This window comes from Tamandua tetradactyla, chromosome 3, assembly GCF_023851605.1.
Source record: "Tamandua tetradactyla isolate mTamTet1 chromosome 3, mTamTet1.pri, whole genome shotgun sequence".
In the NCBI taxonomy this organism is placed as follows: Eukaryota; Metazoa; Chordata; class Mammalia; order Pilosa; family Myrmecophagidae; genus Tamandua; species Tamandua tetradactyla.
The window spans coordinates 13,269,489-13,293,417 of NC_135329.1; the positions used below are offsets into that span (position 1 = coordinate 13,269,489).

At 36.6% G+C, this 23,929-nt stretch overlaps 1 protein-coding gene across 9 annotated transcripts in view; it reads left to right on the plus strand.

The window, feature by feature from the left end:
• Positions 1-23,929, plus strand: part of CLIP4 (CAP-Gly domain containing linker protein family member 4) — an 82,372-nt gene that overhangs the window by 41,126 nt on the left and 17,317 nt on the right. For 8 of the 9 annotated variants that reach the window (XM_077152505.1, XM_077152502.1, XM_077152501.1 and 5 more), the window contains 6 exons: positions 3,138-3,374; positions 9,781-9,916; positions 15,432-15,572; positions 16,905-16,994; positions 20,270-20,404; positions 23,418-23,541. In XM_077152505.1, coding sequence (XP_077008620.1) covers positions 3,138-3,374; positions 9,781-9,916; positions 15,432-15,572; positions 16,905-16,994; positions 20,270-20,404; positions 23,418-23,541 — 863 coding nt within the window. Of the gene's footprint in view, positions 1-3,137; positions 3,375-9,780; positions 9,917-15,431; positions 15,573-16,904; positions 16,995-17,809; positions 17,954-20,269; positions 20,405-23,417; positions 23,542-23,929 lie in introns of all 9 variants that reach the window. The other variant, XM_077152510.1, reaches the window with a different exon arrangement.

The following is a 23,929-nucleotide window of genomic DNA, read 5'->3' on the forward strand; positions in this document are numbered from 1 at the left end:
ATACCTACAAGTGGGTTGTCAGTTCATGCGGGAGTTTTATACTTAGCTTCCTGAGGAATTGCTGAACTATCTTCTACAGCAGCTGCACCATTTTACATTCTCACCAGCAATGATTGAATGTTTCTATTTCTCTATATCCTCTCCAGTACTTGTAGGTTTTTGTTTTTTAATAGTGGCTGTTCTGGTGGGTGTGAAATATCTTACTGTGATTTTGAGTTGCATTTCTCTAGTCAGTAGTGATGTTGAGCCTCTTTTCACATGCTTTTTAGCCATTTATATATCCTCCTTAGAGAAATGTCTATTCAGTTATTTTGCTTATTTTGAATTGGGTTGTTTGTATTTTGGTTGTTGAGTTCTAGGATTTGTTTATATATTCTGGATATTAGACCCTGACTGGATATGTGGTTTCCAAATATTTTCTCCTTTTGAATAGGTTATCTTTTTTACTTATTGGATAAAGCCCTTTGATGTGCAAAAGTTTTAAATTTTGAGTAATTCTGATTAATCTATGTTTTTCATTCATGGCTTGTGCTTTAGGTGTCAAGTCTAAGAAACCATTGTCTAGCACAAGATTTTGAAGATGCTTCCCTACATTTTCATGTTGAAGTTTTATAGCCCTGGTGCTTATATTTAGGACTTTGATCTATTTGAGTTAATTTCTGTACATAGTGTGAATAGGCTTTCTTTTTTGTTCTTTTGTATATGGATATCCAGTTCTGCCAGCACCATTTATTGAAGAAACTTTTCTTACCCAGATGAGTAGACAGCCTTGTCAAATATCAATTGGCAATAGATGTGAGGGTCTATTTTGTAACTCTCAGTTTAATTCCATTGGTCAATATATCTGTCATTAATCCAGGACCATGCTGTTTTGATCACTGTGGCTTTGAATATGCTTTAAAGTTAGGGAATGTATGTCCTCCAACTTCATTATTCTTTTTCAAGATGTTTTTGGCTCTTTGGGGCCCCTTATCCTTCCAAATAGATTTGAGAATTGGATTTTCCATTTCCACAAAAAGGGCTGTTGGAATTTTGATTGTAATTATGTTGAATCTATAAATCAATCTGGGTAGAATTGACATGTTAACAATATTTAGCCTTTCAATCCATGAACACAAAATATCCTTTCATTTATTTTAGGTCTTCAGCAATATTTTGTAGTTTTCTGTGTACAGGCCTTTTATATTCTTGGTTAAATTTCTTCCTAGATATTTGATTCTTTTAGTTTCTATTGTAAATGGATTTTTTTCTTGATTTCTTCCTTAGCTTGCTCATTTCTAATGTATAGAAAATCTACTGATTATTGCATGTTGATCTTGTATACCGCCAGTTGTATACTGCTGAATTCATCTGTTAGCTCTAATAGCTTTGTTGTAGATTTTTCTGGACTTTCTCTATATAGGATCATGTCACTGAAAATAGAGAAAGCTGTTGGTCTTTCACAATTGAATATGACGTTTGCTGTGGATTTTTCATATACACCTTTTATGATGTTGATGAAGTTTCTTTCTCTTTTATCTTTTGAAGTGTTTTGATCAAGAAAGGATGCTTGATTTTGTAAAGGCCCTTTCTGCATCAATTGAGATGAAATATTTTTTCCACTTCAACTTGTTAAAATGTTGTATTTCATCAATTGATTTTCTTATGTTGAAAAATCTTTGCACACCTGGGATGAAACTCATTTGATTATGATGTATAATTCATTTAATGTACTGTTGGGTTTGATTTTCAAGTATTTTGGTGAGAATTTTTGCATCTATATTCATAAGAGAAATTGGTCTGTAGTTTTCTTTTCTTGTCATGTCTTTATCTGGTTTTGGTATTAGGGTGATATTGACCTCATAGAATGAATTAAGCAGTGTTCCCTCTTCTTCAATTTTTTTGGAAGAGTATGAGCAGGATTGGTATTAGTTCTTCTTAAAATAATTGGTAGAATTCACCTGTGAAGCCATCTGACCCTGCACATTTCTTTGTTGGAAGGTTTTTGATGACTGTTTCAACCTATAATTCATCTATTGAGGTCGTTAATTTCTTCTTGAGTCAGTGTAGGGTCTTTGCGTGATTCTAGGAATTTGTCCATTTAATCTAGGTTTCATCGCAGTTCTTCACTGCAGTTTCTCAGCCTCTTCTTCCTGCTATTCCCTGGATGTTCTACAGATCCCAGAACAGTTGTTTCAGACAGTTCCTGCCTGTTTACTACCTGTTCTGGAGGAAGGAGTGAATCCTGGAACTCCCTACTCAGCCACTTTCCCTGGAAGGCACACACTTCTTGATGTGAGAACCGAGAGAGAATTTACGTGGTAGGGTTCTGATGATATAAACACTCTACATTCCAGAGTGGGCTGTTTTGTAGCTGTCCATTTTATCTTGTCACAGGATAAATCAAAGGATACAGTCTTTCTTCATAGTGAGAGTAGAGCTGCGTTTGTGAGTAGAGCCCAAGTTTTAGAAATCTCAAAACTATGAACTCTGTTCGTGAAACCTGAGTCACTCCATGGGTGGGAGGGGCAGGTTAAGGTCATAGAGCTGTGGTGGCAGCTCTGGAATGCCCTGGTGAGCGTCTCAGATCTGGATTGGGACACCAGTGGTCCTGTGGCTTCTGTTTCCAAATGTGCCTTCTCTATAACTTCCCCACCCATGGCCTTTTCACTGCTCTTCCCTTTGCCTGGAACGCTTTCCCCATCCAGGAATAACCTGGATGGTTATTCCTTCACCTCCTTTGTTTCTGGGCAAATGAATCTCATCGGGGAGGGGACTTCCCTGACTGCTGGTTACATATCCACCCCACCTCCCCAGCCACGTCTGTTCCCATGTCCTCTGTTCTCCTTTCCTGCTTAGTTTTTTCCCCCCATAACACTTATTACCATTAAATATACATATATTTTACTTATTTTGTTGTTTATAGTCCATCTCTCTCAGAAGAGTGTATGCTCTCTGGGAGCAGGGCATTTTGTTTCCTTCACTGTGATATGCCTAGCACCTAGAAGGATGCAAGGCAGATAATGGGTGCTCAGTAAATATCTTTGAATAAATGAATGATGAATAATTTGACTTAAAATTCCTCTAAAATAATGTTATATGATTCTATAGAGTCTCAGTAGCTATGAATTGAATTTTTTTCTTTTCTCTATTTGTAGAATGACAAAGGACAGACCCCCGCTGACGTTGTTCCAGACCCTGTAGATATGCCATTGGAGATGGCGGATGCCGCAGCCACTGCTAAAGAAATCAAGCAGATGCTGTTAGATGCAGTGCCCCTGTCATGTGATATCTCCAAGTCCATGCTTTCAAACTGTGATCATGTTACTGGCAAGGCAATGCTTGCATCTCTTGGTCTGAAGTTGGGGGATCGTGTTGTTATTGCAGGACAGAAGGTACAGTAAGTAACTGCAGTCACCAAAGCTATGTCCATGGCCTCTGTGCTAAGGGGTCCACACATTATGGTCAGATTTTTTTTTTTTGCATGGGCGGGCACCAGGAGTCGAACCTGGGTCAGATTTTTTTTTTGCATGGGCGGGCACCAGGAGTCGAACCTGGGTCTCTGGCATGGCAGGTGAGAACTCCACCTGCTCAGCCACTGTGGCTCAGAATTTTGAGATTAAAAGAAGGCAGTTCAGTGTGTAGGCAGAAAGGTTCTTAGCGGGAAGTGTGAAACTTTACATGTAAGTTTACTATACAGAATACTTGAAAGATATAAACTCTTTGAATTTAATGATGAAGTTATCTTTATTGGGGTAGGAGAAGAGTAGAGTATAGCAGAACTGCTGAGTGAGTTTAGAAGCATGAGAAATTATTGAATCTGGAGAGTTTTCCTTTGGTTTCCCCAGGCCCCCACTGGTTCTTCCCCCACCACTACTGCTTCACAGAAATTGAGCAAAGAAGAACCTCACCACAACATGGATGTCTTGACTTTAAATCCCACAAATAGGAAAATCTTAGATATTGTATTAACCAGGTAATAAAGATTTATGTGGAAAAGAGGACTTCTCCGCTGCACTAGAAATGCTCCAGATAACTCTTTTTCTTCAGACACTCAGTTTCAGACACTGTCATTCACTTGTGCCAATCTCTCTTTTTCTTTTTTGTTTTTTAATTTGAGGGTTATTAGGTAGTATCTTTACCTGTCTTTGGTATTAGGTTGATGATGGCCTCATAGAATGAGTTAGGTAGTGTTTCCTCTTCTTCAATTTTTTGGAAGCATTTGAGCATATTTCTTCTTGGAGTACTTGGTAGAATTCACCTGTGAAGCCATCTGGTCCTGGGCTTTCTTTGTTGGGAGATTTTTGATGACACATGCAGTTTCTTTGGTCTGTTGAAGATTTCAGTTTCTTCTTGAGTCACTGTAGGCTCTTTGCGTGTTTCTAGGAATTTGTCCATTTCATCTAGGTTGTCTAATTTGTTGGCATACAGTTGTTCAGTATCCTCTTATGATCCTTTTTATTTCTGTGGGGTCAGTAGCAACGTCTTCCTGCTGATTTTTATTTTCATCTTCTTTTCTTTTTTCTTTGTCAATCTAGCTAAGGGTTTGTCAATTTTATTGATCACCTCAAAGAACCAACTTTTGGTTTTGTTAATTATATTTTCCTTATTCTCTAATTTATTTCTACTGTGATATTTGTTCTTTCCTTTTGCCTGCTTTTGGATTAGTTTGCTGTTCTTTCTCTAGTTCTTCCTGCTGTATATTAGATCTTTGATTTGAGCTCTTTCTCCTTTTTTAATGTAAGTGTTTAGGGCTATAAATTTCCCTCTTAACATTGCCTTCACTTCATCTCATAAGTTTTGATATGTTGTATTCTTATATTCATTCTTCTAGAGGTATTTACTGATTTCCTTTAATTGTAAAGAAATTGTCTTTTTACCCAGTGATTGTTTAAGCAGGTGTTGTTTAACTTCCTTGTATTTGTGAATTTTCCAGTTCTCTGCCTGTTGTTGATTTCCAGCTTCATTCTGTTGTGGTCAGAGAAAGTCCTTTGCATGATTTCAGTCTTTTTAAAATGGAATGAAACTAGTTCTTTGATCCAACATGTGGTATATCCTGGAGAATGAACCGTGCGAATTTGAGAAAAATGTACAGCGTGCTGTTTTGGGATGTAGGGTTCTGTGCATGTTTTGTTAGGCCTAGTTCCATTTATCATATTATTCAAGATCTTTCCTTATTGATCTTATGCCTAGATGTTCTGTCTATTGATAAGAGTTATTGAAAGCTCCAACTATTATTGTAGGGGTTTCTGTTTCTCCCTCCAGTTTTGCCAGTGTTTGCCTAATGTATTTTGTAGCACCATGATTAGGTGCACAAATATTTTTATTTATGAAAATGAAAATAATGATATGATTGTTATTTCTTCTTGGTGGATTGTCCCATTTATTAATATATAGTGTCCTTTTTTGTTTCTTGTAACAGGTTTGCGTTTAAGTCTATTTTGTCTGATATTGGTATAGCTACCCCTGTTCTTTTTCGGTTACTATTTGCATAGGATATCTATTTCCAGCCTTTTACTTTCGGTCTATTTATGTCTTTGAGTGTAGATGAGTCTCTTTTAAGCAGCATTTAGTTGGATCATCCCTTTTTATCAATTCTGCCAATCTGTGTTTTTGATTGGTGAATTTAATGCATTAATGCTATTACTGTAAAGCAGTACTTTACTTCAGCTGTTTTGTCCTTACGTCTTTATATGTCATATCTTTTTTTCTTTGTCTCTCTTTTTACATGTTTAGATATGCTTCTTACAATCTTCATTTCTTCACACTACTCCAAGCCACTCTCTCTTCTCTTTTCCTTTCCATTGGCAGAGTTCCCTTTGGTGGTTCTTGTAAGGCAGTTCTCTTGTCAACAGCCATTCTCAATTTCTGTTTTTCTTTGAATATTTTAAACTCTCCTTCATTTTTGAAGGGCAGTTTTGCGGAAAAAATTTTTGCCTAGCAGTTTTTCTTTTGCATTATCTTAAATATATCATACCACTGCCTTTTCACCTCCATGATTTCTGATAAGAGATCAGCACTTAGTCTTGTTGAGGATGCCTTATATATAATGCATTGCTTTCCTCTTGCTGCTTTAACAATTATCCTTTTATCTCTGGCATTTGACCTTCTGATTAGTATGTGTCATGAAGTAAGTCTGTTAGAACTTATTCTGTTTGGAGTGAGTTGCACTTCCTGTACATGTATATTTTGGCTTTTCTATGAGAGTTGGGATATTTTCAGCCTTTATTTCCTCAAATATTCTTTCTGTCCCTATCCCTTTTGGAACATACATGACATGTATGTTGTGTGCCTTGTGCTGTTTTAAATCCATGAAACCTACTCAATTTTTTTTCCCATTCATTTCTCTATAAGTTCTGTAAGATTTTGAGTGCTTTGTCTTCTAGTTCACTGATTCTTTATTTTGCGTGTTCAGATCTGCTGTTGTATGCCTCCAGTGCATTTTTAATCTTATATTGTGCTTTTCATCCCCATAAAATTCTGTAATGTGCCTTTTTATACTTTTAGAGTCTTCTTCGTGTACACACATTGTCTTCTTAATATCCTTTTATCTCTTTAGCCGTATATTCCTTCATCCCCCTGAATTGATTTAGTAGATTTATTTGAACATCTTTAGTTAGTTCCAAATTCTGTAAGTCCTCTGAGGTTTTAGTTTGTTCCCTTGACTGGGCCATATCTTCCCATATCTTATTATGGCTTGTGATTTTTGCTGATTTCTGGGTGTTTGGTTATCTAGAGGAGTTTATTCTGAAGGTCAGTTTCTCTCTCTCAACTAGGGTCTTATTGTTGATTGGCTTCATGTGAAAGGTCTTCTTTGATGCTTAGTCTGCCTTATACAATACCTCTAGAATAGGCTGTGTTTAACTGATCACATATTTTTCAGCTCTTCATCTAATTCTTGCTCTGGATATGTGGTATAATTTTCAAGATTGAACTTTTTGTGCAATTGTTTCATCTGCAAGAGAAAGCTTTCTTTCTTCTGTTCTTTCCCTGGGAATCTTGATTTGTTCTGTTTTTGTTTTGCCTTCATAGTTTTTGTACTCTTTTTGTTGTCCTAGCTGCTTTTGCCTGGAGGTCTAATCTGGAAAGAGAGTTGCTCAGGAGAGGACTTTCCCAAGTCAGTATTTCCCAGCCAAAACAGGGACAGGGACCAATGAGGTGGGACTGACTGGCTCCAGCGTACTCTGGAGAGAGGGGATCTGGGAAGGCACCAAAAGCCTCTTTGATGTCTCTTCAAAACTGTGCTGCCCCCAAAATGCAGCCTTTCAGCTAACCATCCTCCAGAGCCCAGAGGTATCACTGCATCTCAAATCTCCACTGGCTTTGCCCCTCTGTGGAGCTGCCCTTGCCTCTGTTCAGGATGGGTTGAAACATTAGCTCATAGACAGGACCCAGTAATCTGAATTTGCAATTAAAAGCTGTGATCAGAGATCCACTGTCCCCACTCATGTTCTCTGGGGAGAAAAATTTTATGTCTCTTTTGGACTTCAGTGAGCTAGCCAGGGACTGGACCCCAGGGTGGCCCACCATGAGGGTGGGGGCTGGGCATGAGCACCTGCCATGTACAGAGAGCAACTCACTGTCTTTATCACAGTGTATCAGCCTCTGCCTCCCTCTCTTCTCTGCATGCTGTACAGTGTTCTTCTGGCCTCCATTATTTCTGACAGTTCCTGCCTGTTAAGCTGTTTTGGTGGAAGAAGTGAGCCCTGGAGCTCCTTAATCTGCCGTCTTCCCTGGAAATTCCTCTGGTCCTTCAGTGATATTCTTTTCTTTTCAAAATTGTTTTAGCTATTCTTGTTTATTTTCCTTTCCTTATATATTTTAGAATTAGCTTATAGATTTTTACAAGAAATCCTGTTGGTCTTTTGATTAGAGTTGTACTGAGTCTATAGATAAGGTTGGGGAGAATTGACATCTTAGAAATATCAAGTCTTTCAATTCACAAACATTGATACAGCTCCCCAATCATATAGCTCTTTGGTTTCTTTAGTCAGGGTTTTAAACATTCACAATTTTATATACATTCTGTTAGATTTAGATAAGTCTATCATGTTTTTTTTTGTGTGTGTGTGTGCTGTTGTAAATGGTAAGGTTTGTTAAACTTCATTTTCCAACTGTTCATTGTTAGAATATAAAAATAAAACTGATTTTTGTATATGACCCTGTATCCTGTGACTTTGCTGAACTTATTAATTCTATTGGCTCTTTTTCTTTTTGGTAGAACCTTTAGAACTTCCTTTGTAGACAATCATGTTCTGTGTGAATGGAGACAATTTTTAATATTTCTTTCTAATCCATTGTTTATTTTCCTCTCCTTACTTCTCTGGTCAGGCCCTCCAGCTCAGCAGTGGCAAGAGCTGCTGTCCCTGCTGTATTTTCAGTCTTAGAAGGAAAACACTGCCTTTCACCGTCATGTATGATAATTGTTAGTTGTCTATTTTTTTTGTAGATGTCCTTTATCAAGTTGAGAAGTTTCCATCTATTCCTAATTTTCTGAGTGTTTATTTATTTATTTTATTAATTAACGGAAAAAAAGAAATTAACCCAACATTTAGAAATCATACCATTCTAGATATGCAATCAGTAATTCTTAACATCATCATATAGATGCATGATCAAAATCAGTAATTCTTAACATCATCACATAGATGCATGATCATTGTTTCTTAGTACATTTGCATCGGTTTAGAAGAACTAGCAACACAACCGAAAAAGATATAGAATGTTAATATAGAGAAAAAATAAAAGTAATAATAGTAAAAAAAAAAATATAGCTCAGATGCAGCTTCATTCAGTGTTTTAAATTACTGAAAGAGAAAAACTGCCAACCAAGACTCCTATATCCAGCAAAATTGTCCTTCAAAAATGAGGGAGAAATTAAAACATTCTCAGACAAAAAGTCACTGAGAGAATTTCTGAGTGTTTTTAAGAATCCTAACAGGATGTTGAGTAGTTTATTAATTTTATGGCTCCTTGCAAAGAACTAGCTTTCAGTTTCAGATTTACTCTATTTTTTTTAATCTTTTCAGTTTCTTCTCTTTATTATTTCCTTCCTTTGGTCTTCATTTTCAAGTTTCTTAATGTGGAAGCTTAGATCGTTGATTTGAGACCTTTCCTTCTAATGCAATCATTTAATGCGATAAATTTCCCTCTAAGCAGTGCTTTTGCTTTGATATATTATGTTATTATTTTTATTCAGTTAAAAATATTTTCTAATTTCCCTTGTGATTTTTTCATTCATCATGAGTTATTCAGGAGTTTGTTGTTTAATTTTCAAATATTTGGGGATTTTCCTTATATCTTTCTGTTGTTGACTTATAGTTTAACTCCATTATGATCCAAGGACATATTTTGTGTAATTCCTATTCTTTTAAATTTGTGTTCTGCTGTTTAGGGGTGGTCTATAAATAGGTCAGGTTGGTTTACAGTTGGTTTCCCTTTTTTATCACCTTACTGATCTTCTGCTTACTTGGTCTGTTGATTACTGAAAGAGGGGTTATGAAGTCTCTAACTCTAAATGTGGATATTTCTTTTTCTCCTTTCAGTTCTATCAGTTTTTGCTTCAAATATTTTGAAGCTCAGTTGTTAGGTACATATACATTTAGGATTGTTATGTTCCTTGGTGATTCAACTCCTTTTATCATTATTTAATATCCCTTTTTATCCTTGGTATTATTCCTTATTCTGAGGTTTAATTAGAATAATTTTTAAAAGCTTCCCTGGTAAAGAAAATTTTAAAAGTAGAACACTTAGAATTACTAATGATAGTCAAAATTTATTCTGGTATCATGTTTTCTTTAGGTTGGAACATTAAGATTTTGTGGAACAACTGAATTTGCAAGTGGGCAGTGGGCTGGCATTGAGTTGGATGAACCAGAAGGAAAAAACAACGGAAGTGTTGGAAAAATCCAATACTTTAAATGTGCCCCCAAATACGGTAAGGTAGATGTTATTTAACTTAATAAGAATTAATGTAAAACAATCAAATTTTACTCTTTTGTAATTTTTAAATAAAACTTTTCCCTGGGTACTTATGTAATACATGAGGACGGTGTAGCGTTAGGAAGGGCTTTAAAGATAGGAGATTTTACTGTATGTTTATATACACTGATGAGAATGATAGAGGACAGAGGGGGAATGTGAGGCTGCAGGAGAGAAAGGGGATAATTGTAGGAGAGAAGGGGATGGACTCCAGGACACAAGTGAGCTTTGTGTTAGAACAGACCCAGCTTGCCCTTTATTGAGAGAAATGCAAAAGATGATCCTATTCTTTCTTTATTGTTTCTCTTATCTCAAAAAATAAGAAGTGAAATTATTAGCTGCTATTGGGAGAGGAAAGGATAGCTAGAGGTTAGAGGAGGGAAGAGATGGTGTGGGATAGTTATCCAATAGAGTGGGGATGTGAGTAGTTCAGGGAAGTGTAGTATTGTTGCAGATCCCCTTGAGATTTGTAAGATTTAAAGTAAGACCAGTTTGCGTGTTTTCTCCACTCTTATTAAACTGCTTGGGTATAGGTACTGAGTAGGTGTTAGCTTTTTTTTTCATGAATTGTACAACAAAAGGAAGGAGGCAAAGGAATTGAGGATATCCATCTATTCGCCTGTCTACTGATCTTTCTCTCTCTGGACATACAGCTTTGCGAGGGAGTGATTGGAATGATGAGCCATGGAATCTAAGCTGGGTGAGGAGGAAAATGAGGACATGAAGGGGATGATGGTTCCTGATGAGGCTGAAGAGTTCAGTTGGAGCACATGAGAGTACTAGAGGGTGTAGCCTAGAATGACAGGGCATGGTAGATGCTTTTGATAATATTGGAGGAAAAAGAAGTTATTGGCTGTAATAAAGTGAAGGTATGCCTGCTTCGGCTGGCTTAGCTGGGATGGAGGGAAAGATGATGGGAAATACAGTGATTAAGGAACTGATAGAGGCTTGATCACTGGTTGTTGAAGTCACCAGAGTGAAGACGGGAGGATGGGGGAGAAGTAAAGGTAAGCTGGCCAGGTGTCCTGGCTTTCCCTGACCGAGCAGAGGTGACAGGGACTTCAGTGGGAGGCTTCCAGAAGAAGAGGCAGTGGGTAGTTGTACTTCTTCCAGAGGTAGAGGTAGTAGGTGTTCAGTTTGATGGCTTGTGCTTCAAAGCGGCTGGCTTTGCTCTGTTTTTTCAGGGAGGAGAAATTGTTGTTCTGGAAATGCAGAGATAGCAGAAGGACCCTTTATCCTCTCCTGGCTAGTATGAGGTGCTGGTTGGGCCAAATAATAGCTGCCATATGAGAGGGCTGCAGGGAAGCAGCATCTTCAGAGAGAGCTAGGTTTCGGTTGTGGGAAAAAGATGAAGAACTCATTCAGACAAAACAGTTGATATTACTAATGAAAAATCATGAGCTTCATAGGACGCAGAAGTATTTGGAGGGTGTGGGGAGGTGTGGGCTATTCGGTTAGGTGCATGGATTTAGAGGACCAGTTGGGGTTGTCTTGGACATCTTGTAGTGATGAGTTAATGGTGTAATAAGCATGATGGGATTGTCTTGACACTTTTTATTGGAAGAAGATAGTCAGTTTTAATTATGGTTTTTCCTTGGGATTGGTGAATTAGGTGGTTTTTAGTGTAAGACTGAAATTTATTTCAAATGGATTAAATGGTGTGAGGTTAAGATCTAATTTAATTTGAATTTTCCTCTGATAGCATGTTTTTGCCACTGTCAAGCATGCTAGGGGCAGGATCAGAAACCATTAGTGACACACAGGGCGGATGTAAATCACATTTATTGGAAATGCTTGATAGATTGTCAACAGAATGCTTGTGGTTCTCCCAAGTTCTCATTATCCCAAGGTCAGACAAGTGTGATCAGGACGAAGCTGGGTGCCCTGAAGAAACTGGTACAGAATAACCCTGTCCCAGTCCTCCTTTCCATGGCTAAAGGCACATTTGGGCCAGAGATCACGTACAGATTATGATGGAGTAGTCGTTCCTGCACAGCCAGCTTAGTCTCTGATCAGGTCATTACTAAGCTACTTAGGGGTTGAGTGAGAGAGGGGAACCCCTGGCTACTCACACATCAAAGAGTCTGTGTTTTCTCAGAAACTGTTTTCTTTCTAGATCTAACATTTTCCCTTTGGCTTGTGGTGCTTCGCTTTCATTGTTATAAAGTAAAAAAATTAATAAATTAAGTTTTTATAAGCATGAATGTCCACTTTAGGATTATCTGTTTGGTTCCTTTGATTTGTTAATTCTAGAACATATTAGGTTTTTTAAATTGTAGAAATTTTATAAGAAATCTTAATATGTGTTGGTAATAATGTTTTTCTTTTTTATATTGAAATATTTATTGGTAAATACATGTACCTAGTTTAATAAGTCAAATTCCAAGGCTTATTAAAAAAAATAGTAACTCCCCTGACTTACTACTTCCTTACCGCTGAGTTCTGCTTTTCAGAGGTAAGAACTTTTTCAACTTTTTTCAAGCTGTATCTTCTGATATAAATATCCATACTACTGAAGGATATATTTATATGATTTTCTTGATCTTTTCAGTTTTACACATCTGTTTGAATTCTTCCTCTGAAGCAAAAGATTTAGCGCTCTTACTATTTTGTCAGTTTCTTGGTTTACTTACTTGTTTTCATGGAGCACATCCTTCGGTAGCTTTCTGACAGAGATACCAGACATTGTAATAAATAAATTTATCTTTGTCGGTACACTTATGAGGTGGGATAAAGAATGTTGAGTTTGAAAATATATTCCTGTGTATTTTGACAGTGATATGCTTTTATTTTATATAGAGTTTGGCAAACTTTTTCTTTAAAAGCCCTGAAAATGAATATTTTAAGCCTTGTGGAGCATACAGCCTCTGTGGCAGCTATTCAGCTCTGCTGCTGTAATAAAAAAAAAGGAGCCAAAGACAGTATTTAATCAAGTGGGAATGGGTATATGACAGTAAAACTTTATTTACGAAATAAGCAGAGGGCAGGGTATGACCCTCAGGTCATGGTTTGCTAGTGGCTCTCTTGAGCTTTCAGTGTTGCTACCTAGAAGTTTGGTATTCTGATATTGCCTTCTGTTTTTGATCTCTTTTCTTCTTCTCTGGGAGCATTTTAACATTTTTTCCTCCTGTTTTACATTTTCTTTCCTTTAGAGCGTATACCATTTTTATTCCTTGCTGATAATTCAGTAGGGTTTTGGGAGGAAGTGAAGTTAAATGAATATGTTCGATGGACCATGTTTATGTGGAAATTTATTACTCTTCTCTTTTACAATATTTCCTTATATGTTTATTTTTAGTTAAATCTTAAAGGTTCGTGTCAAAATCTGAGCAAATCCCACTGGGGCTTGGGTTAACGTGAGTTATTGAATAGTAAACTAGTCCATATGCCCTGCACACTTTGGGCTTTGGCTGTGACTGGTCTTTGCTTTAAGCCTCAGATTTGTTTCTCCCAAATGATTTTGTTAATTAAAAAGAAAAATGACAACAACAAGAGTGAGACCTATATAAGTGAGGTTTCATATATTATAGAAATATTTTTAAACCATAGAATTAAATATTTTTTGAACTAATATACTTTTTCTTATAGAAATTTTCTGATAAGGCCTTGAAAGAGAAACCACATTTTTTCCTGAGATGAAAAAAAAGCCATTCATTGAACAACATCATCATGACATTAATGACACATCAAACAAGTTAGAAAAATAGCTCATAGTCTGACTACACTCATAAATATGTTTTCTTGCCAATCCTTCCTATATCCACACATAATTTTTACACATATGTAAGCATCATGTAATCAAATATATAACTTAATTTTTCTTTTCTTTACTGTATAGAAAAACATTTTTCTATACTGCTACTTAAGTTTTAAACCTTTTTTTGGGTTTATGGTCCCAGAAATGAACTCTCCTTATACCTTTTCAATGATGACATAATAATCGTGTACATAGTTGATTCATTCATCCTATTCCTGGACAGTTATGTTTTTTCCTATGTATGAATAATATTACAGTGATGAAATATTCAGGTTTACAATCTTTTCCTCTTACTTGGATTATTTTCTAATGATAAACTTTCTAGAAAGTGATGGGTCATATGATCAGTTTTTTTGCTTTTGAAATCTTTTTCTTATAATGTACAAATGTAACCTTGTAGCCTTTAAGTATTTCCTTGTAACCTTTAAGTATTTCCTTATAATATCCCATTAAGGAATTATGTCCAGATTTCTTTCAGAAAGATTGTACAAATTTAAATTCCAAGAGTATAGAATATTTTATTTATTCAAACACCTAACAACAGTGGATGCAACCATCATCATCATCAGACTTTACAGTGTATGAGTGTGTGTTTGGTAAGGAAAATAATTTAGAGAAAAAAATAGAAAGCCAAGGAGAATCCTGTAAGTGGGAGACATAAAGAAGAGAGAACATTATGGATAAGTCAAAAAAGAAGAGTTGGGAAAATTAGGGTAAAGTAGTATAGAATCCAAAGAAGAAAAGAAAGTCAAGATTAGCAGAAAAGGAGTAGAGTTGGCACTTTTTAGCTATTGGCATAGCACTCTTTGTGGAGTCCTGAGCATTTCTAATCTGCTTGTGATATGTTACATTTTAGTCATAATGTGTCTTTGTTAGTAAACGAAATGAAACAGTTTAATGTATATGACAATTTATTTCTTTTTTGTAAATGTACGAGCCACATCATCTTGGTATTTAGAGTCCATATTCACTATCTGTAATAACTATGCATGCCTACTTGTACTAAAGTTTCATTCCTTGGAAAACTGCTTTTTGATGATATTTTAGACCCCCCACCCCCTGTATGTTGGCAGCCCTCTCCTCTACTCCTGCCCCCTCCATGCCTCTCATCCCCAAGACACACTGCTGTTTCTTCTTGTCAGGGCTGGAGGACTGGGCCTTTCGGAGGATTGTATTTTATGCTCCTGAGATTAATCATATCTCTGCCATGCGTGAGGTACTGTGCCTCGGTATGGTGGGGAAATGCAGAGATGAGTAACATTTAAATTTTGTTAAGACAAGCAGAAGACAGATAAGACAAACATAAAAAGCTACAATGTGGGAAAATATAAAGTGATATAGAAGAACACATTTTTATATTATATAGTGTACTAGTATTTGATGGTTGCTTACTCAGACATAATAGAAAATTATTGTCTTAGTCATTTCTCTTTTCTGTGAATTACACTTATCGCCTGATTATGTATCTCTTATGTGGTTCTTAAATTCTTGTGTGTGTCTCTGTGTGTGTGTTACTCTTGACAACTAGATTGTAAGCTCTTTGAGTGAAAGTACTATGCTTTGATTTTTTTTTATTCTGTCAGTTGTTTCAGGACATGTAGTAGGCATTAACAAAGAACTTAAAGATTTATATTACTAAATAGTTGTTCTTACCTCTTTATTTGAAATGCTTTTAATTGCTTAACACTGACTAAAATTCTTCATTCTCCCTTAGGTATTTTTGCACCTCTTTCAAAGATAAGTAAAGCAAAAGACCGAAGGAAGACTATAGTACACGCTCCTTCTACAAAAGCTGTACCTTCCATCAGGTCCCAGAAAATTGATGTAACCCACGTAATGTCCAAAGTAAACACTGGTAGGTCAAACCAGAAAATTAAGTATCTTCTTCAGCATTTTGTATGTAGACCCCTACCTCACACCACATACAAAAATCAACTCAAAATAGATCAAAGACCTAAATGTAAGAGTCTGAATTATAAAATTCCTAGAAGAAAACAAAACATGGGGAAGCATCTTCAGGACTTTGTGTTAGGCAATGGTTTCTTAGACTTTACTCCCAAAGCACAAACAACAAAAGAAAAGATAGGTAAATGGGATCTCATTAAAATGAAAAACTTTTGTACCTCCAAGGTCTTTATCATGAAAGTAGAACAACCACCTACATAATGGGGGATAATATCTGGAAACCACTTCTCCAATAGGGGTGCAATATCTAGAATATGTAAAGAAATGTACAACTCGACAGCCTAATTTAAAAATGGACAAAAGACTTGGAGACATTTTTCCAGAGAAATTACAAATGGCCAAAAGCACAGGAAAAGATGATCAACATTATTTGCCATAGGGAAATGCAACAACAACAACAAAACACAATGAGAGAACATTTCCCACCCACTAGAATGGTTACTATTTAAGAAAAAACAGAAATTACAAGTGTTGGAGAAGATTTGGAGAAATGGAACACTTATTCATGACTGATGGGAACGTAAAATGGCGCAGCTGCTATGGAAGGCAGTTTGGCAGTTCCTCAGAAAGAAAAATATAGAATTACTAAATGGCCTGGCAATCCCACTTCCAGGTAGATACCCCAAAGATCTGAGAGCAGGTGTGTGAACTGATGTTTATGGAGTCATTATTCACAGTTGCCAAAAGATGAAAGCAACCTAAGTGTCCATCAGCTGATGAATAGATACATGACATTTGGTATATGCACATAATGGAATATTATTCAGCTGTAAAGAGGATTGAAGTTCTAATACATGTGACAACAGGATGAACCTTGAAGAAATCATGTTGAGTGACATAAGCCAGATATAAAGGAACAGATATTGTATGGGACCTGAAATAATCAGAACAAGCAAATTCATAGAGATAGAAGCTAGAATATAGGTTACCAGTGGTTGGAGGGGGGTTGACATTAGGAAGTTAATACTTAAATTGCAGTCTGTTTAAAGGATATTTTAGTAATATTTGGTGAAATTGATTGAGGTTTTCAAGTGAACTAAGAATGCATTCTTATCTTTTTCAGTTACATGAAATATTGGCCCTTGCTATTTGTGAATTTGGCCTCCAAAATGTTTTCAGGAGTAGATTTCAATAGTGAAGAACGTCTGAACTTTTAAAAAATACATTTTTATTTTTACATTAAAAAAAATTCTTGCTTAAGTGTTTTGTTTCTGTGTGCTAGGATTAATGACACCAAAAAGAGACAGTACTTCTGAATCAACACTTTCATTGCCTCCTGGTGACGAATTGAAAACTGTTACAGAGAAAGATGGTAATATATAATTGCTGTTTCTCAAAATATTTTTATGGATGGTACTCTAAAATAATTTGGTGAAAAAAATCAGCTTATATGGGGGTTGAGTTTTAAAGTCAGTTGAGGGAAAAGTAAAAATTACCCTTGAAAATTGCTAAAGCAGCTCATAATAAAGTATATACATTTTTTTTTGTATATAGTCCTGTACTATGATTCTTATATACTCTTAAATTAGAGAACTAGTACAATAGCTTAAGGAAGGAATAAAAGGAGAGTCTATATTGCATTTGGCTTGACCAAAATGTTATTGCCTTTAACTCTCAAATCATTAGGTTTATAGAGTATGCGTAGAAAATTCAAAGTGTTCCTGCTTGCCTTCATGCTTTATTCAGAACATTGTAATATTAAACTTTTATGACCTGAGAATGTCATTAATAGGTTTTTTGTTTTTAAATTAGATAGGACAACAGCAACAGAAAACAAACAAAAGAATAAATTAGATAGAACTCTACTTTCTTATCTAAAATGAGTGGTTGGAGACAGTGCTGGTTAAGTTAGGTAGCCAGTTTAAGTTAGCTGATGTTGATGACATTACCCTATATAAGATTATGATTTTATAGTGTGAATTCTTAAAATACTGTTGTTTGGGTTATACAGTCATCTAGGTATGACCTGCAACAAATTTGGATGAAATCAGGCATCTAACAACAAGATGATCCTCAGTTGAGGAAGTGCAACAAGAGTTTCAGAACGGTTTGCCTGGAAAAGCAGCTTGTCCATTTCTTTTCTTATTTTCCACCCTCTGCTATATTCTTGTTGTTTACCTGCTGTAGTTGCTCTGCTTGGATCCGTCAGCAGCTCTTCTTCTGCGTCTTCTCTGGAACACAGACGGAGCCACCCCAGGGAGGGGAACGCTAGTAGCTGCGCCAAGAGGGCTGTGCGCAAGGGCCCCTCTGTCGCGTCTAGAGCCAGTGCTGGTATCTATGGCGTTTTCTACCAGGCTTTCTTGGTGCTTTTTATCTTGGTTTGTTTGTAAGTAGATCTGCTGCTTGTAAACATGCAGAAGGAACCTCTACTTCAGTCAGGCTGAAGTACTTGCACTCCTGTCTGCTTCCCGCTCAGTTCCCACCTCTTGGAAGCGTACTTTGATTTCTCTCCTTCCTCCTGCTGTCCATGCCATTCTCCTCATCTTGCCTGATGACTTCCCATGTATCTAAAGCCTCCATTCCTTTAGCGTTCATTTCAGAGCTTTGTGACAGAGCCTCACGTACTTGGAAACCATCATGTTTTATTATCTTTCTTTACTTATCTCTTCTCTAATCTAAACCTATGGATAATAACAACAGCATTTTTGTACACTTACTATTTCAGATGCTCTGCTAGGTATTTATATACATTATTTTAATTCTCAAAATAAATCCAGGGGTATTAATATTTTACGAACGAGGGAGCCAGGGCTTAGGGAGGTGAGTCCCTGGTCCCTGACCACACAGGGTCGCTGAGGTGAGAGGATGCAGTGATGCAGCAATCCTCTGTGTCCTCATCGTCTTTATATTTTAAAGACACTTCATTTGGTATTTGAGCTTTTGACATTGATTTGACTTTAAAATTTATATGTGGTCATGGAGTTCACTTTTTTTTTTACCCTTTATCTTTTATAAGAAGTTTTAATATGCTTCTGTATTTTAATATTTTGTCTTTTTATAAATGTGAGGGGTATGTAGACTTAAAAATAGTGATGATAAAGAAAGCTATCAGTTAGAGAGAGAAAGAGGACCTTCTAAGAGAGTGAGTGTGTGTGTGAACGAACATGGAGATAAGTGAGTAGAAGTCCTTGTTTGAAACCTCAGAGATATTACCTTAAGAAATTATTCTAGAAGGAGTGGACATTCCACTTTTTCTGTAATTTTGTACTTGAGGGAGATGAATACTGCAGAGAGTAGATACTAATGGAAAGTTGAGGATAAAGAATTCTGGAGAAAAGAGGAGCCGAAAGAAGCGATCAGGGGAGTGGGGGAGCAGAGAGAGAAGGTCTGGGTATCTCATTCTTGAACTTGCCTCCCTTGGCCCGCTGTCCACAGACAGCTGGGGACAGACCTGAGGAGTTCTGATCTCAGGGTCTCTGCTTCAGTCTTAGGCTGCCATCTACCAGCTGTGAACACTGTCTTAGGTAATTCCTGAGTTTATATCTTATCATTTATCCTTGCAATTTATGTGCAGAGTACTTTTTAAAACTATGAAGTACTGTGAAAACAGTAGTTGTTCAAGAATCTGGAACTTTTGGGTGGAGCACTTCAACCACATCTCCCTTCTCCGTGGGTTTATGTTCCTTCATTTTCAGTGTTCCTTCATGCTTGCATTTCTCCCCCATTCACAATGCAACGTGCCATTCCCATGCCCTCATCTGGGGTTCTCTGAGCCGTCCAGATGACAGCTGGTCAAATCTCTGACCATGTACTGATGGGAGAAGAATCTAGGGACCATCTCTTCTCTTTTGGCTGTTGGGTTTGAACAGCTTTCTAGAGACAGTATTTCTCTAGTACTTCTGTTATTTAATATTGGGCATTTCAGGGTTTGGGTTTGAATCTAGCTGGGAGGAGAGTGGTTTTATTCCTAATAAGGAAATCAGTTTGTGATGATTAGAACCTTCTAGCAATTGTACATTCGACTCACATTGCTATATGTATTGTTTACACTGAGTTCCGGTGAACTACTGTCATTCCAGCATTTCCCTAGAACGGAGATTGGCAGACTGTGGCCTACAGGCCAAATCTGATCTACTGCCTTTTTTTTGCAAATAATGTTGTATTGAAAGATGGCCGTGCCCGTTTTTTTATGTATTCTCTTTGGCTGCTTTTGTGCTGCAGTGGCAGATCAGAGCAGTTATGATAGAGACCGAATAGTTTGCAAAGCCTAAAATATTTATTACCTAGCACTTCACAGAAAAATTTTCGTCACCCCTGTTCTGGTCGAGGGAGAGCCAGGCAATCCTGGTAGAGTTGATATTACTGTATTGGGCATCAGGTTGTGTTAAATTCCACGCTTACCTCTGGCAATAATTTTCTCATGAAATCCTTCATATTCCCTTTGAGTAACTTCACCTTACATGTGCAAAACACAGTTACAGATGATGTGTATAATTGAAAGGCATCAAATATAGAAATCTTCAACAAATTGTACTGGCTGGAATACATGATGATTTTTTTTGCTAATGTGCTTTTTAAGTTTTGTTTGTTTTGTTTTTTCTCCCCTTTTTCTGCTCTCTCCCTTTCCACCATCAACGAACTAAACAGGTCTGAATTCCTCAGCAACATCTGTAGCAAGTAATACACGTTGTGAAGGAGAACTGCAGCTTGGAGATAGGGTGCTGGTGGTAGGCCAGAGAATTGGTACCATTAAGTTTTTTGGGACAACAAACTTTGCTCCAGGTAACTTAACCTGTATCATCGTTGCTCAGTTTAAATTCGAAAGGTTTAAAATTTTACATGTCAATAAAATTCAACTATAAAGAATTCTTGATTAACAGTTCTTGTGTATGATGTGACACAGAAAATGTTAAAATTCACCGTGTTTTATACAGTTTGACTGTTATCTATACATTTTTTCTTGCCAGTTGTGGTTTACATTGTCTATGTTAAAATTAGTTGTCACTCGCTGATTTTATTCTCACTGAATATGTGTGCTAAATAAAAGGGAGAACATTTTAGGGCTAGATTTTTGCCAAGGATAATTTCTAAAAGCAATAGATAAGAAGCAATTGTATAGCTTTTCACATAGTGGCTTAGAGAGGAAAACAAGCAAAATAATTCTGAGGAAAATGGAAAAAAAAATTGTGTATTTACATATTCATTCTAATCTGGATTTACTGTTGTGTTTCCAGAACTAAAAATTATCTTTCTTTTGCCCTTCATTGAGTGTAGTTTCAAATAGAAGCCAGTTGAATGAAACGATGTTCTATATGTTTGAAATAGCAATATGCTATTTTGACACATGGTGGCATTGCAGCATTTTAGGAAAATGTTACCTAGAAATTTGATTTTTTTCCCCCAAAGTTTGTAACATTTTGTCAAGAACTGTGAAAGATCTGAGATTCTACCCCTAACGAGTTAGTCTGCTGCAGTCACATGTGTGTTGGTAGAAGACACGAGACTCACGGTTCAGAGAGGAAGGACGTTACGACTCACTGCACTGGCCTAGCCTGAGCAGCGTTTTCCTGTACTCGTTCCCTGGGCCAAGAGCATGAGGCAGCACCTGCAGTCCCTGGTTTACATCACAGGAGACGAACCTGGACTTTTATCCCAAACAATAAGCATGCTTGTGCTTGGCTCTGGAGGGAGGCAGTGTGTCTGTCCCCCACTACTCTCCCCTGTACAAACATCTGTGAAAAGATGGTCCAGAATAAAGGCAACCTATGAGATGTGCAGAAATGTGAAGGAGCGGTGGAGAATTGTCTCCCAATACACTGTTTCATTTGTACGACTTTTAATTGCAGTCCAACTATTTGATTTGAGATAGGTTGTGCGTTGTATAATTCATGTTTCTCTCAAGTCTCCAGGTAGTGATTGAGATTAGTTAGGATGTTCTTAGTAATATTCTCAAATAAAAACTTAGGGATCCCAGAGGTTAGGTTATTTTTTACAATGTCTTTTGAGTTCCCTTTCTCTCGCTTTATTAAGCCTGGAATGATTTGATTCTTAGGATACAATTCATCTTTTTAGACTGACTTTTAATTTTTAAATTCCTAAGGTAAAGTATTTAGAAATTTGGAAAGTAATAAATCAATGTAAAGTTGGAAACTTTATCTGTTAAAGTTATTTTGCCCTTGAGGAAGGTGTTTCTTGTGTCATCAAAATTTAGACCAAACGACTCTACAGAACAGTGATAGTATCTAGGCTTTTAAGAAATTATAAGATCTAGACTTAAGATAGGTCATGTGTCACCTCTTTAGCATTTTTATCAGCGCCACCTCTGAAAGGAAATTCACATTTAAATGGGAAAATATCCATACCACACTACTACCAGACAGTGTGTCATCACTATTGTTAACATGTGTCTATTGTATTTGTTATGTTACACGTTTTTAAGAGATGGAATATTTTAGAACACCAAAATCAGTTATACAGTAAATTCAAGTGGGAAAATGCAAAAATTACTTAGGAAAGCATTAAAGGCAGAAGGAAATAAAACTTGAACAATTATAACCGTGGCATTCTGAGAAATAACAATAGCAACCAGACCAACCTGGCTTATACCTGTTTTCAGAGCCGTCGTGCGGCTAGGCAGGGGGTTTGCAGATACCGTCCTGTACCTGGCTGTAGCATATAAAGTGCACTGGTCATGCGTTAGTCATGTAACCCAAACCCCCCAATACGTGGAATGGGTTCAGACGCCATCTTTTTGAATATGAGAGAAAAAAAATTAAGAGCTTCTAGGTTGGCTTTTTTAGAGGTTATATAATTGTCTCTTCGAACTGATAATCTGAAAGAAACCAATAGTTTTGTATTTGGAATTTGCAATAAGTTTATCAAAATCTTTGTCCTTATTTTTTATTTGGTACTGATTGAAAGGGACTAAATAAATTATGACACTACCCTCCTTTTGAATTGCAAATGGATGGACTATTAGGCACTTTTGACTGGTCTTGAGACACCCTTAATTCCAGAATCGTTGCTCTGGGAATGTTTGCCCATTTCCCTAATATTGGGTGGAACGATACTAAAAGCACCTCATTACCTTAATTTTAGGCTCTCTAGGAAAGGGAAATCCTATTACTGCCCTCAGAGTGGGCCCTTTTAAATACTTAAAAGCCTTTTAGAAAATGCTTCCTGTTAGCTTCCTGTTAGCTCACCTAAATTCTTTTCATTTAGGTTAAAATGATTTTTCTTTCTATTCTAGATGAAATAATAATACAAATAAAAGCAGAGAGTCATCGTGATGTCTAGTGGTATTTTCCATATTATTTTCATCCTTTAATTATTTAAGAACAGTTTGTGATGTACTAATATTAGCATATAATAAAAAGATTGCATATTCGTTTTATGCTTTATCCCTCTCAGTAGTCTGCTACACTTTTTTCTCTTAAACATGTATATTATCAAGTAAAGGACAGTTTCTTATTCATTATAGATTTTACATAATTTTGGTCATATACTACCTGCATAATAGCTGATCCTTTTCAAATGTGTGTTTGTGCATTTTATTTTCCTCCCTTAATGTGTTACTCTGCAGTTATGCTTGTAAAATGTTATTCCTGATCACTTTTCAAATTTTCAGATTTTATTTTCATTACATTATCATTTGGAAGTCTAATGATCATGATGATCTTCCATCATTCTAGCTATTTGTGAAAACGTTAGACCATCTAGACTTCGGTTTTGCATAACTGCGTAACAATTCTGAATAAAGTGCAGATGCTGTTAAAGTCTAGTATTCCCGTTCTAGGGTGCTGGTATGGTATAGAGCTCGAGAAACCTCACGGGAAGAACGACGGCTCCGTTGGAGGTGTGCAGTATTTCAGTTGTTCTCCAAGATATGGAATATTTGCTCCTCCATCCAGAGTGCAGAGGTAAGACAAATGGAATTTATGGCTATTCACAGGAACTTTTTTTTTTTTTTTTTGTAATTTGTAGTGGTTTTTAGTTGGTCCCTAATTCTACATTCAAAACATGCTCGTGTCTTCTTCCAAAGGGGTTAACCAACCACCTTGTTCAGAGAGGAAGACTCATAGAAAACTAAATTGGCTTTATGGAGGATTTGCAATTTTAAGAAACCTTTATTCCTCATTTGCAAACCCTATGAGTACATGTAGGCTATTAGAAACGGCGTTTGAGCTAAGAACAGTGAGAGCAGCAAGCTTAATCTGTCATGCAAACAAAAGTAAAAATGCTCTCTGATTGCTTCAGTCACATCTTAAGTACATTAAATTTCCTGCCAGCAGGCACCCCATTCATTCT